Here is a 15,493-nt window from a genome sequence, read left to right as displayed (position 1 = left end):
GCTGCACTCACCGTCCTCAGTGGGCGATCCGGGCTCAGCACAGGGCTGACCCCAGTCGGCGTCCCCGCTGCTGTCCGCGCCGCTGCTGCTGTGTTCTGTAGGGGTCTCTATGTTCAGCAGCAATGGGGTATTTTTCACTGGAAGTCAGAGCAGATGTCATAAAGAGTTATACTCCAAAAATCAAATATATACCCAGGGGCTGTAGCTGTTGTTGGAGATTGCAACCATTTACCATACAGTATAAGTTTGTGGACTGCCCAACCTCTTTAGATCTAGAGGCCAGTCCATATACATCCAGCAGATACAAGAGAGGAAAGAAGACAGAGACGGTATCGTACCACGTCCGTATTCTCGATTTCTGGATACACCGCACTCAATGACTAATGATTGCCATGTATTAAGTGATCAGAAAAGGGATAATGCCGCTTAGTGCTCCAGTCCTGCTGACCCATATCAGATCCACAGTTCTCACGAGTCGGTATTTATCCTGTAACTAGGGCTGATAGGTGCCAGTTACAGGGAAATAATGAAACTAAGCACCAAAAAAATGTTCTGCTGTAACACCAAAATAAGTTAAATTTAAAAGAAAACAATATATATATATATATATATATATATATATATATATATATATATATATATATATATATATATATATATACACACAGTGGGGCAAAAAAGTATTTAGTCAGTCAGCAATAGTGCAAGTTCCACCACTTAAAAAGATGAGAGGCGTCTGTAATTTACATCATAGGTAGACCTCAACTATGGGAGACAAACTGAGAAAAAAAATCCAGAAAATCACATTTTCTGTTTTTTTATCATTTTATTTGCATATTATGGTGGAAAATAAGTATTTGGTCAGAAACAAACAATCAAGATTTCTGGCTCTCACAGACCTGTAACTTCTTCAAGAGTCTCCTCTTTCCTCCACTCATTACCTGTAGTAATGGCACCTGTTTAAACTTGTTATCAGTATAAAAAGACACCTGTGCACACCCTCAAACAGTCTGACTCCAAACTCCACTTGTGCAATCTGCATTCAAACAAAATTTGACAGGTGCATAAGTATGGGCACCCTTATCATTTTCTTGTTTTAAATACTCCTACCTACTTTCTACTGACTTACTAAAGCACTTTTTTGGGTTTTGTAACCTCATTGAGCTTTGAACTTCATAGCCAGGTGTATGCAATCATGAGAAAAGCTACTTAAAGTGGCCACTTGCAAGTTGTTCTCCTATAAAATAACTGTCAAATGATCTGAAAACAAAGATTATTCAAAATAGTTGTTCAGGGGAAGGATACAAAAAGCTGTCTCAGAGATTTAACCTGTCAATTTCCACTGTGAGGAACATAGTAAGGAAATGGAAGAACACAGGTACAGTTCTAGTTAAGGCCAGAAGTGGCAGGCCAAGAAAAACATCAGAAAGGCAGAGAAGAAAAATGGTGAGATCAGTCAAGGACAATCCTCAGACCACCTCCAGAGAGCTGCAGCATCAACTTGCTGCAGATGGTGACACTGTGCATCGGTCAACTATACAACGCACTTTGCACAAGGAGAAGCTGTATGGGAGAGTGATGCGAAAGAAGCGTTTCTGCAAGCACGCCACAAACCGAGTCGGCTGAGGTATGCAAAAGCACATTTGGAGAAGCCAATTTATTTTTGGAAGAAGGTCCTGTGGACTGATGAAACTAAGATTGAGTTGTTTGGTCATACAAAAAGGCGTTATGCATGGCGGCAAAAAAAAACACAGCATTCCAAGAAAAACACTTGCTACCCACAGTAAAATTTGGTGGAGGTTCCATCATGCTTTTGGGCTGTGTGGCCAATGCCGGCACCGGGAATCTTGTTAAAGTTGAGGGAGCATGGATTCCTCTCAGTATCAGCAGATTCTTGACAATAATGTTCATGAATCAGTGACAAAGTTGAAGTTATGCAGGGGATGGATCTTTCAGCAAGACAATGATCCAAAACACCGCTCCAAATCTACTCAGGCATACATGCAGAGGAACAATTACACTGTTCTGGAATGGCCATCCCAGTCCCCAGACCTGAATATCATTGAACATCTGTGGGATCATTTGAAGAGGGCTGTCCATGCTTGGCGACCATCAAACTTAACTGAACTGGAATTGTTTTGTAAAGAGGAATGGTCAAAAATACCTTCATCCAGGATCCAGGAACTCATTAAAAGCTACAGGAAGCGACTAGAGGCTGTTATTTTTGCAAAAGGAGGATCTACTAAATATTAATGTCGCTTTTCTGGTGAGGTGCCCATACTTATGCACCTGTCAAATTTTGTTTGAATGCAGATTGCACATTTTCTGTTAGTACAATAAACCTCATTTCAAGGCAGAAACATTACTGTGTCCAACAGCTATTAGATATATGAAACTGAAATAGCTGTTGCAAAAAAAACTATTTTTATAGAACATTAAGCTTAAAATTAATAGGGGAGCCAAAAATTTTTCAGATAACTGTATATCTCTATCTATCTATCTATCTATCTATCTAAAACACTACCAACACTTTCCCAGACCGCATATGCAGCACTGCCCTGTTGAGACACGAAAAAAAAAAAGATATGTCTCCTACATAATAATAATAACCGGACATAGGAACGCAATGAATAAATGTATAAATAATATTGCATAAAAAATGCGATAAAAATAATGTAATGTAAAAAAATAATATAATAGATAAAAGAAAATATACAGGCTTAGATGCTTTTTTTTCTTATCTTACAGTTTGCCATTATAATGCAAATATATATATATCATAAAAATAAATCCCAGGCACAAGAAAATATGTTATAGCTTTTATGAGAGCAAAAGTGTACCTGGTCATTAAGAGGGGAAGGTGGCCCGGTCTTAAAATTTACATAGGACAATAGTGGTTTGGCTATGTAGGCCCTTGCCCCCCAATTAAAATGATACCCTTTTTGTAGAGATCTGATGCGCCAGTGATGAGAAATCTAAAATAGCAGTCACATGTCATTCAGACAGAAAGTGCACTGGGGAGTGTCAATGAAGAAGCAGATCAGGTACACTGACACGCCCCCAGTGCACTTCCTGTCTGATTGGCATGTGGCTTCTACATTAGATTTCTCATGATTGCCACATCGGATTATTACAAAAAAGGTATCATTTTAATTGGGGGAGCAAGAGCTTACCATACTGCCATATATAAAAACAAGCTGATAAGTTCCCTTTAACATCAAAAGTCAATATACATTACAATAAATCACTAATTTGGAAGCTAAATAAAAGGTGTTTCCAGACCTGCAAGTTTGCTCAACACCCCCCTATCCCTAAACCTGTGAGATGACCACAGTAACATCATTGTGGAGTTTGTAAATCCTTTCACTTATGGTTGGGTTTTGTTACACAATAAAAAAAACTCTGCAACTTTGCATATTATTTGTATCACTCACTGAATTTTAAGATCTCTGCTTGCTTTCCTTGAAAGGAAAAAATCTTATTTACATTCAGCAGGTGAAAACAACAGATAATAGCTCTGAACAAGTTTACAGCCTCTGGATACAAACAAGTCTGATTCCATTCACTGACAGCAAACAGAGATCTTGCTCTAAACTGCAAAGTATTTTTCGGAAACTTGCAGAACTTCTTGTGACAAAGATCGAGCTGTATTGATGTAAATGGGGACGTACATTTTTTGACTTCATGTTTACTTGCTTGGAAACAATCCCCAGTGATGCAATGCAGCAGAACCCACCATGGTGCCAACATACCACCCACGTGGGCATCTTTACCGCTGCCTCTCTTCTTTGAACTCTGAGTCCGAAAAAAAAAAGCCATTACTTTTGGAAGAATGTACGGGTGATCGCCAAAATGTGAAGCATGTCAGACTTGTGACATTATGGAGGGGTAAGCGTGCACACACCAGTGAGATGATGGGGGGATCGATAAGGATATAGGAGCATAGTGCTGGCATTGTATGGCTTTTTGGGGTGTATCGGGTGGCCGTGAATGGCCCTTTTTACATTAGACGCTCACACAGAACTCATTGTGCCGTACGCTCCCCTCCGCTAATGACACTAATGACTTGGGAGGAAGTGGGTCTGCTTGGAGCAGACTCCCCCCTGCTTTTACAAGGTATATCAAATTGGGGGAATTAACCCTCCTCCCCCTCGCCCCCTCACACACACCTCTCTGTTTCTGAAGTTAAATAAACACATGCCTTGGAGAAGGGGGCGCAGAACACAGAGGGGTATTCTGTGCCCCCTCCCGGCACACAGCAATGCTCTGTAACCGCCAGATCGCTGCTGTTTGTGAACCTCTCCCTGCATACAGAATGAAAGCCAATTATATATATATAGTTTTTTTTATTTGGGAGGGGTGGAACAGCTACTGGAAGGGGGTGGAGGGGGGCGAATAAAGATTTCCTATCCCTGGCCTGGGTTAACCCCTTCATTGCTTACAATGTGGGGGTGCCAGCTTCCTCAAGGCACTAAGCAGAACATCTGCGGCTGCCCCCCCCCCCCACTTCTGACACCCAATTTCAATGCTGCCCCCCTGCGTCTGGTTTATAACGTCAACATCAAGGAAATCCCCCCAAAGAAGCTTGTAAAACATTTTATATCTTAGAGGATTATGTGTGCCTCCCAAAAAATGCAGATGGCGGCAAGCAAAAAAACGCTCCGGTAACGCAAATGACCAGCAGGGGCTCATGATGCCGACCCATACTCTGCTGCTTCTTCTGGGAGTTGTGGTTCTACAACTAGCTGGAAGGACAGGAGAACAAGAGATCAAGGCAGCACTTGCGAACTTTCGCCAGTCTTGATGTAGTGGTACTGCAACTCCCAACAGGCAGCTCATTTTCAACATGGGATCTACTCATCAATTCCTAAGTTGCTCACTTTCTGCTATGGATTCTGTCGCAAATCTGCAGCCAAATTTGCAAGATTTTCCACCATGGATATTTTTGCTGCAGATTTGATGCAGATTCCGCCCCGTTCATTGCTAAAATCAGCAATAAAAATCAGCTGCAAACTAAGTCCGGCTCCTGCATGGATTTTTAGGATGAAATGTGGTAAACACGCATCCTCTTTGGGGGCACTTGGTCCTGGCAGGACGCCGGTCGGTCCGCAGCCCATGTTTATGTGTTTGATTGCAATTCAAGCCATTACCTCCTGCAATGTACTCATCTAAGAGACTGGAAAGACATCCTAAAACTAAACATTTGCCCGGAAAATGGCATTTTAATCACTGATTAATGAATTATGAGTGAAAATCTGGAATCTGGAAAAGTGGGACCTGAAACTTGCAAGCTCCCTGCGGAGATGTCGTTATCACGTCTCACGGTCTCATACGAGCCCCCCAGATCAAGCTGAGGAATTTTACATGAGCCCAGGAACGCTGGGTGTCCCTGGCTGACTCACTGCAGTAACCTCAGGCTACCTGGAGAGGGCTAACACAAGCCACTATTGTGTGACTGTAATATCCAGCTTCATAATGAACAAGAAGTGCAGTGTGTAAGTGAATGTGTAATATTCAGCCATTGGCGGCTCCACTGTGCCAGCGCGTAACCCCAATGTGTGTCATCCCCCCTCCTACTATTACAGGCTCCCTGTGTCCCGACACAAAAAGGTACAATTGACATGTATTCCAGGCATCATAAATCCTCCATCCCTCCTGTTCAATATTTCGTCATCTTTTTTTTTTTTTTTTTTTTTTTTTTTGCAAGAAGAGGCAATGGCGGCCGCTGGCGGCTAAACTGCACCCTACATTTACTGCAGCTTCGAACTTGATTCTTGGGAAGGGTTCATGTCGGGTCTTGATACGTGCCAACCCACTGGAGGTAGATGCCAGGCCACTATGGTGGGATGTGCCGTCCACAGACAAAGCGTTCTTGCATTTTCTCCTCGGCCATTCAATCATCTGATAGTTATCTCTCCTACTCTTCTGTCCCAATATACAGTGGGTGCGGAAAGTATTCAGACCACTTTACGTTTTTCACTCTTTGTTTCTTTGCAGCCATTTGGTACATTCAAAAAAGTTCATTTTTTTCTCATTAATGTACACTCTGCACCCCATCTTGACTGAAAAAAAGACAGAAATGTAGACATTTTTGCACATTTAATAAAAAATAAAAACTTACCGTATATACTCGAGTATAAGCCGAGATTTTCAGCCCAAATTTTTGGGCTGAAAGTGCCCCCTCGGCTTATACTCGAGTCACGGTCTGTGGCAGGGTCGGCGGGTGAGGGGGAGAGGGCGCTGAGGCATACTTACCTAGTCCCGGCGATCCTGTCACTCCCCCTGCCCGTCCCACGGTCTCCGGGTGCAGCAGCCTCTTCCCCTGAGCGGTCACGTGGGACCGCTCATTAGAGAAATGAATAGGCTGCTCCACCTCCCATAGGGGCGGAGCCGCATAATTCATTTCTCTAATCAGCGGTGCCGGTGACCGCTGACAGAGGAAGAGGCTGCGGCACCGAACACAGGCAGGGGGAAGGAGCGGGACGCCGGGAGCAGGTAAGTATGTCATATTCACCTGTCCTGGTTCCACACGCCGGGCGCGCTGTCTCCATCTTCCCGGCGTCTCTCTCTCCTCACTGACTGCAGGCAGAGGGCGCGATGACGCATATAGTGTGCGCGCCGCCCTCTGCCTGATCAGTCAGTGCAGAGAGACGCCGGGAAGATGGCGCCGAGAAGCTGCAAGCAAGACAGGTGAGTATGTGTTTTATTATTTTTATTGCAGCAGCAGCAGCAGCACAGCTATGGGGCAATAATGGACGGTGCAGAGCACTATATGGCAGAGCTATGGGGCAGTAATGGTGCAGAGCACTATATGGCACAGCTATGGGGCAATAATGTACGGTGCAGAGCACTATATGGCACAGCTATGGGGCAATAATGGTGCAGAGCACTATATGGCACAGCTATGGGGCAACGGTGCAGAGCACTATATGGCACAGCTATGGGGCAACGGTGCAGAGCACTGTATGGCACAGCTATGGGGCAGTAATGGTGCAGAGCACTATATGGCACAGCTATGGGGCAGTAATGGTGCAGAGCACTATATGGCACAGCTATGGGGCAGTAATGGTGCAGAGCACTGTATGGCACAGCTATGGGGCAGTAATGGTGCAGAGCACTGTATGGCACAGCTATGGGGCAGTAATGGTGCAGAGCACTGTATGGCACAGCTATGGGGCAGTAATGGTGCAGAGCACTGTATGGCACAGCTATGGGGCAGTAATGGTGCAGAGCACTATATGGCACAGCTATGGGGCAGTAATGGTGCAGAGCACTGTATGGCACAGCTATGGGGCAATAATGGTGCAGAGCACTGTATGGCACAGCTATGGGGCAGTAATGGTGCAGAGCACTATATGGCACAGCTATGGGGCAGTAATGGTGCAGAGCACTATATGGCACAGCTATGGGGCAGTAATGGTGCAGAGCACTGTATGGCACAGCTATGGGGCAATAATGGTGCAGAGCACTATATGGCACAGCTATGGGGCAGTAATGGTGCAGAGCACTGTATGGCACAGCTATGGGGCAATAATGGTGCAGAGCACTATATGGCACAGCTATGGGGCAGTAATGGTGCAGAGCACTGTATGGCACAGCTATGGGGCAATAATGGTGCAGAGCACTGTATGGCACAGCTATGGGGCAATAATGGTGCAGAGCACTATATGGCACAGCTATGGGGCAGTAATGGTGCAGAGCACTGTATGGCACAGCTATGGGGCAATAATGGTGCAGAGCACTATATGGCACAGCTATGGGGCAGTAATGGTGCAGAGCACTGTATGGCACAGCTATGGGGCAATAATGGTGCAGAGCACTATATGGCACAGCTATGGAGCAGTAATGGTGCAGAGCACTGTATGGCACAGCTATGGGGCAATAATGGTGCAGAGCACTATATGGCACAGCTATGGGGCAGTAATGGTGCAGAGCACTGTATGGCACAGCTATGGGGCAATAATGGTGCAGAGCACTATATGGCACAGCTATGGGGCAATAATGGTGCAGAGGACTATATGGCACAGCTATGGGGCCATAATGAACAGTATGGAGCATCTATTTTTATTTTTGAAATTCACCGGTAGCTGTTGCATTTTCCACCCTAGGCTTATACTCGAGTCAATAAGTTTTCCCAGTTTTTTGTGGCAAAATTAGGGGGGTCGGCTTATACTCGGGTCGGCTTATACTCGAGTATATACGGTAAATATCACATGGTTATAAGTATTCAGACCCTTTGCTCAGACACTCATATTTAAGTAACATGCTGTCCATTTCCTTGTGATCCTCCTTGAGATGTTCTACTCCTTCACTGGAGTCCAGCTGTGTTTAATTCAACTGACAGGACTTGATTTGAAAAGGCGCACACCTGTGTATATAAGACCTCACAGCTCACAGTGCATGTCAGACCAAATGAGAATCATGAGGTCAAAGGAACTGGCCAAGGAGCTCAGAGACAGAAGTGTGGCAAAGTACAGATCTGGCCAAGGTTTCAACAGAATTTCTGCAGTACTCACGGTTCCTAAGAGCACAATGGCCTCCATAATCCTTAAATGGAAGAATGGGACCACCAGCAGTCTTCCTAGACCTGGCCATCCAGCCAAACTGAGCAATCGCAGGAGAAGGGCCTTGATGAGAGAGGTAAAGAAGAACCCCAAGATCACTGTGGCTGAGCTCCACAGATGCAGTATGGAGATGGGAGAAAGTTCCACAAAGTCAACTATCACTGCAGCCCTCCACCAGTAGGGCCTTTATGGCAGAGTGGCCCGACGGAAGTCTCTCCTCAGTGCAAGACATATGAAAGCCCGCATAGAGTATGCTAAAAAAACACACAAAGGGCTCCCAGACTATGAGAAATAAGATTCTCTGGTCTGATGAGACAAAGATAGACCTTTTTGGTGATCTTTCTAAGGAGTATGTGTGGAGAAAACCAGGCACTGCTCATCACCTGCCCAATACAATCCCAACAGTGAAACATGGTGGTGGCAGCATCAAATATGGGGTATTTTTTAGCTGCAGGGACAAGACGACTGGTTGTCATTGAAGGAAACATAAATGCGGCCAAGTACAGAGAGATCCTTCATGAAAACCTCTTCCAGAGTGCTCTGGACCTCAGACTCGGCCGAAGGGTCACCTTCCAACAAAACAATGACCCTAAGCACACAGCTAAAATAATAAAAGAGCGACTTCAGAACAACTCTGTGACCATTCTTGACTGGCCCAGTCAAGGCCCTGACCTAAACCCAATTGATCATCTCTGGAGAGACCTGAAAATGGCTGTCCACCAACATTCACCATCCAACCTGACGAAACTGGAGAGGATCTGCAAGGAAGCATGGCCGAGGATCCCCAAATCCAGGGTGAAAAACTTGTTGCATCATTCCCAAGACTCATGGCTGTACTAGCTCAAAAGATGCTTCTACTCAATACTGAGCAAAGGGTCTGAATACTTATGACCATGTGATATTTCAGTTCTTCTTTTTTAATAAATTTGCAAAAATTACTACATTTCTGTTTTTTCAGTCAAGATGGGGTGCAGAGTGTACATTAATGAGAACAAAAATGAACTTTCTTGAACTCGCCAAATGGCTGCAATGAAACAAAGAGTGAAAAATGTAAAGTGGTCTGAATACTTTCCACACCCACTGTACATGCAAGCTCTGCAGAGCATGCATGTAGTCTGGATGTATTTCCTTTTTTGCCGCTGACAGGAGCTGGAGGATGTCTAAAAACCTGAGTGTGACCTTGCTCCCTGTTTCACCCAGCTGCACAGACAGGTTAATGTGAGCAGTTGTTCTTTAGGTTTTTGCGTTATACAGCCTGCATCTGCCTCTTTAAAAAAAAACATGCAAAGAAAAGAACAAAATCCTGATGACAAAGAAAACAAGCTGTGTGCATGAGACTTCTGAAATCTCATAAACTTCGCTGGTACTGTAAAACGCAGCTGAAAATTTGCATTTAAAAAAACGCCGCAAAAAAGCCTAGTGTGAACCTAGCCTAACAGCTAGCTCCTGAACACTGCTGTTAAATATTAACCCTTTAAATGCAACTATCTAAGTGTCAGCGGCATTTAAAGCGAGCGATCCTGCTCCGGCGTCCGTTTCGAGCACCCATAGATGCCAATGAGTTAACCGACACAGTATCCGGGGTCTATGGAAGGTCTCCGTCACTGCCATGTCGGTACTACCTGTGAAGACCTGCCATAGTCTGGACTTCATTGGAGATTGTGATTTTTACTATCAAATCCAAAAGCTGTGATGGTATAAAGAGCAAGCAATGAAGCAATAGCAAATTCAGGCTAAAAATAAATATATAAAGCTTGTAAATAAACAAAAAAAAATAACATGATGTAAAAATTACCATCTTTTTTTCTTTTTTTTTTTGGAGCGGTGGAGGACCACCAAACCTCCCACAAAAAAATTGCATAAAATGCCATGAAAACGTAGTTTGTATTCCAACATGGTACCAATAAAAACTACAGCTTGAAGCAAAAAAAAAAAAAAAAAAAGGGTCTTACAGCTCCATGGATGGAAAAATAAAAAAGTTATGGGTCTCAGAAAACAGTAACACAAACCAAATTTTATTGGCACCTGTTACTATTACGGTAACAAGTGCCACATATGTGGAATCAAGATATGTCATCACTTTATGATCTGATGATTTCTGAATTCTACTACCCCAACAGATCCGGCAAACAAGAGGGCTTCAGCAGTGATTTTTCCTAGATTTGGACTCCCCGATGTATTGCTCATTCAAATAAAAATGGCTGGTTGCAATACTGTGCAGGAAAACATAAAAAGGGGAGCAGTGCTAGATCAGTTCAGGGACCCCATCTTTCTCAGGATTTTCTGGAGGTCATAAAGATATGCCATCAGCTTAGTAGGAGTAGCCCTTTATATTCCTGCTGCAAAGTAACAAATGTAAAAGGAAGAACTAACAGTCATGCAGTAGTGTTACCAGTCAACAAGTGGCTTTTCCATTTTGAAAATTTGGTAATGAGCTTTAGTTATATCCAGTATTATATTCCTGAGCTGCACTCACTATTCTGCTGGTGCAGTCACTGTGTACATACATTACATTACTGATCCTGAGTTATATCTGTATTATATTCCAGAGCTGCACTCACTATTCTGCTGGTGCAGTCACTGTGTACATACATTACATTACTGATCCCGAGTTACATCCTGTATTATACCCCAGAGCTGCACTCACTATTCTGCTGGTGCAGTCACTGTGTACATACATTACATTACTGATCCTGAGTTACATCCTGTATTATACCTCAGAGCTGCACTCACTACATCCTGTATTATACCTCAGAGCTGCACTCACTATTCTGCTGGTGCAGTCACTGTGTACATACATTACATTACTGATCCTGAGTTACATCCTGTATTATACTCCAGAGCTGCCCTCACTATTCTGCTGGTGCAGTCACTGTGTACATAGTACATTACATTACTGATCCTGAGTTACATCCTGTATTATACTCCAGAGCTGCACTCACTATTCTGCTGGTGCAGTCACTGTGTACATACATTACTGATCCTGAGTTATATCTGTATTATATTCCAGAGCTGCACTCACTATTCTGCTGGTGCAGTCACTGTGTACATACATTACATTACTGATCCCGAGTTACATCCTGTATTATACCCCAGAGCTGCACTCACTATTCTGCTGGTGCAGTCACTGTGTACATACATTACATTACTGATCCTGAGTTACATCCTGTATTATACCTCAGAGCTGCACTCACTACATCCTGTATTATACCTCAGAGCTGCACTCACTATTCTGCTGGTGCAGTCACTGTGTACATACATTACATTACTGATCCTGAGTTACATCCTGTATTATACTCCAGAGCTGCCCTCACTATTCTGCTGGTGCAGTCACTGTGTACATAGTACATTACATTACTGATCCTGAGTTACATCCTGTATTATACTCCAGAGCTGCACTCACTATTCTGCTGGTGCAGTCACTGTGTACATACATTACTGATCCTGAGTTATATCTGTATTATATTCCAGAGCTGCACTCACTATTCTGCTGGTGCAGTCACTGTGTACATACATTGCATTACTGATCCTGAGTTACATCCTGTATTATACCCCAGAGCTTCACTCACTATTCTGCTGGTGCAGTCACTGTGTACATACATTACATTACTGATCCTGAGTTACATCCTGTATTATACCCCAGAGCTGCACTCACTATTCTGCTGGTGCAGTCACTGTGTACATACATTATATTACTGATCCTGAGTTACATCCTGTATTATACCCCAGAGCTGCACTCACTATTCTGCTGGTGCAGTCACTGTGTACACACATTACTGATCCTGAGTTACATCCGGTATTATACTCCAGAGCTGCACTCACTATTCTGCTGGTGCAGTCACTGTGTACATACATTACATTACTGATCCTGAGTTACATCCTGTATTATACCCCAGAGCTGCACTCACTATTCTGCTGGTGCAGTCACTGTGTACATACATTACATTACTTATCCGGAGTTATATCCTGTATTATATTTCAGAGCTGCACTCACTATTCTGCTGGTGCAGTCACTGTGTACATACATTACATTACTTATCCGGAGTTATATCCTGTATTATATTTCAGAGCTGCACTCACTATTCTGCTGGTGCAGTCACTGTGTACATACAGTACATTACTGATCCTGAGTTACATCCTTTATTGTACCCCAGAGCTGCACTCACTATTCTGCTGGTGCAGTCACTGTGTACATACATTACATTACTTATCCGGAGTTATATCCTGTATTATATTTCAGAGCTGCACTCACTATTCTGCTGGTGCAGTCACTGTGTACATACAGTACATTACTGATCCTGAGTTACATCCTTTATTGTACCCCAGAGCTGCACTCACTATTCTGCTGGTGCAGTCACTGTGTACATACATTATATTATCCTGCCTGGGTTATGCCCACAATGAGATACTGTGTGCCAGACTATCATACGGCTACAATCCCATAGTACAGCTACTTATAATTTTACCTTTGAGATTAAGGTGCATTTTCTGGCCATCACTCGCCTGTCCTGAGCCTGCAGATGCCATATTAATCCTTCCTGAAAAATAAATCAGAATTAGACTCTAGTATGATTGTGTCAGAGGAGCAGCGGTATTTCCCATACATAAGTCACCCTGGGAAGAGGAAGCAGCACATCTAATGGCAGCTATGACTCAGGCCTACCAGACCACATGGCTTTGTCATGAGCTCCAACCCTGACTATTAGGATCACGTTTACAGCATCAAGAAACATACTTAGAAAAAAAGAATTCCAGGAAGATGAGATAGAAGGTTCTGTTTGGTGGAGTCAGAGGTGCTTGAAGCTCTAACGAAAAGTCAGAAACATGGACTACAATGACCAGGTTGCATGTCAGAGGGGGCTTTGACCCCTTCCCTGCTGGGGCCCAGGTGTAACTGCTACCTCTACCCTTTTATAAGGTCCTTATATTGCTAAACTGCTTAAGTCAATAAAAATCTATTTTTGCTACTTATGACCCTAAAGAGCGAGGAAAGTTAAATCTCCGGTGACCACAGTGCCCCCTCCACGTCACAGGTAACACAGAGAAGCTCATCATGCAGATCTACAACCTAAACAATCAGCACCCCATACAGAGTTATGAGTGGAGGATTTGTGATTTATCATCATATTATTCATAGAAAGGAGCAAACACATTTGCAGGACCTCATCTGGCGGCCACATCAGAGCCCTGAAACCAGCCTCCTTCCTGATGGTAGCATCCCCTGCTCCTCTTTGGATTAGCCAGCCTGGCTCGATGCTGGGTGTGATTGAGTTGTCACATCAGGCTGGCTAATCCACAGAGGAGCGGAGGATTCCTGCAGGTAGGAGGCAGTCTTCAGGGCTCATGACGAGCAGATGGACCTTGGTCCTGCTGCGAGTGCAACGTAGGGAGAGCTGGAATCGGCTTGATTGAAGCTGAGGTGCATATACTCGACCTCGGTTCCATTCATTGTCCATGGGATGAGTACAGTGGCAGTCCGATAGACAATGAATGGAGCATTCACCGCGGGGGCTCTACAGGACACCATTCTTGGAATCGTTGGGGGTCCCAGAGGTCAGACCTCCCATAAATCAGTATGTTGTCCCCTATAATAAGGAGAGGGTATAATTTCCCATGCAGCGATTATCCCTCCCTGTAGACTTAAGCTGTCATCAAACATTTACCAGTAAAAATGGGATATTCCTATCACGGAGAAGAAATTGCATCTTTGCAAATAGTTTTCTCTTGGGATTTTGCAATAACAAGATTTTAGCCTGTGTAATTAAAGGGGTTTTCTAGTTTAGGGAAAAAAAAACATTTCCCGGCTGCAGATTGTTGTCACAAAACAACCTGCGCTTTACTCCTTCTCCCCTGGTCTAGCGAGGAGTGTCCACTGCTCCCGATGTGTGCAGCGCTGGCATCACAGCAACAGCGCTGCAGCCAATCAGTGAGCTCAGCAGCTCATATGTCAACACACGTCGTGTTGACTGATTGGCTGCAGCGCTGTCAGTGGCAGAGACTCAGCGCAGAACCCAGAGGTCAGACACCTCAACGATGGTAACTCCTCTATAACTTGCTGCTAAGTTTCCAGACCACCGCCTCCAGGCCCAACCTTAGGCTGCCGTCACACTAGCAGTATTTGGTCAGGATTTTACGTCAGTATTTGTAAGCCAAAACCAGGAGTGGAACAATTAGAGGAAAAGTATAACAGAAACATAAGCACCACTTCTGTATTTATCACCCACTCCTGGTTTTGGCTTACAAATACTGATGGAAAATCCTGACCAAATACTGCTAGTGTGACGGCAGCCTTACTGAAGCCCAGTCTAAAAGTTGCTGTGGGACTACAAATCCCAGCAATCCAGGTGGTAAAGCATTACACAAATATTCCTGGTCACGCCAGGCACAAACAATTCCCTCACTTCCTGCCTAGCATAACTCATGTCCCCCCTTTCCTTCAGTATATGGTCACTAAGCCCCCTTTAATTCACCATTAACCCCCTCCTGAACCTGTGTTGACATTACCTGCCTTCTTTACTTCCGCCTCCTGCACTTTCGATCACGTGACCATCGGCTGTCTCAGCTGACCCGGAAGTATGTGTGGCAGTGCACCGGAAATACTGCCGCTAGCAGACCGTTCCGCGTCGCCATGTTGAGTGGGGCGGAAGTTTGGGTTCTGCATTAATTATAGTCCCCTCCTCTGCTCTGTGAGTGTATGAAGTGGATAGCACTAACTTATTGCTGTCTGCACTCTGCGTTTATTATATAAATGCCCCATGAATTGTACCAAAATATCCAGAAAAGCTGGGTGTCCACCAATTCTGCCACTGGGCTAGTGACAGAGCTTGTGTCTGGCTTGTAGGATGGTTACCAAAAGATGAAAAGTAGATTTGGGGGCTCTTTGTCTCCTCCCTCCCATATAGTTACTGTGTCTTGTGATTTGTGACTGC

General features: G+C 44.2%; 1 protein-coding gene across 1 annotated transcript in view; it reads right to left on the bottom strand.

Annotated features, from left to right (window-relative positions):
* WWP2 (WW domain containing E3 ubiquitin protein ligase 2) overlaps positions 1–15,144 on the bottom strand; it is a 54,083-nt gene extending 38,939 nt beyond the window's left edge. Inside the window, exons 1-3 of the mRNA XM_077288527.1 lie at positions 15,069–15,144; positions 13,031–13,102; positions 12–137 (exon numbers count right to left, since the gene is read on the bottom strand). Of these exons, the coding sequence (XP_077144642.1) occupies positions 12–137; positions 13,031–13,091 (187 nt within the window). The 5' untranslated portion in view covers positions 13,092–13,102; positions 15,069–15,144. The remainder of the gene's footprint in view (positions 1–11; positions 138–13,030; positions 13,103–15,068) is intronic.
* Between the last annotated feature and the right edge of the window lie 349 nt (positions 15,145–15,493).

Source organism: Ranitomeya variabilis, chromosome 2, assembly GCF_051348905.1.
Source record: "Ranitomeya variabilis isolate aRanVar5 chromosome 2, aRanVar5.hap1, whole genome shotgun sequence".
NCBI classification, from domain to species: domain Eukaryota; kingdom Metazoa; phylum Chordata; class Amphibia; order Anura; family Dendrobatidae; genus Ranitomeya; species Ranitomeya variabilis.
This window is presented reverse-complemented; position numbering and strand designations above follow the sequence as displayed.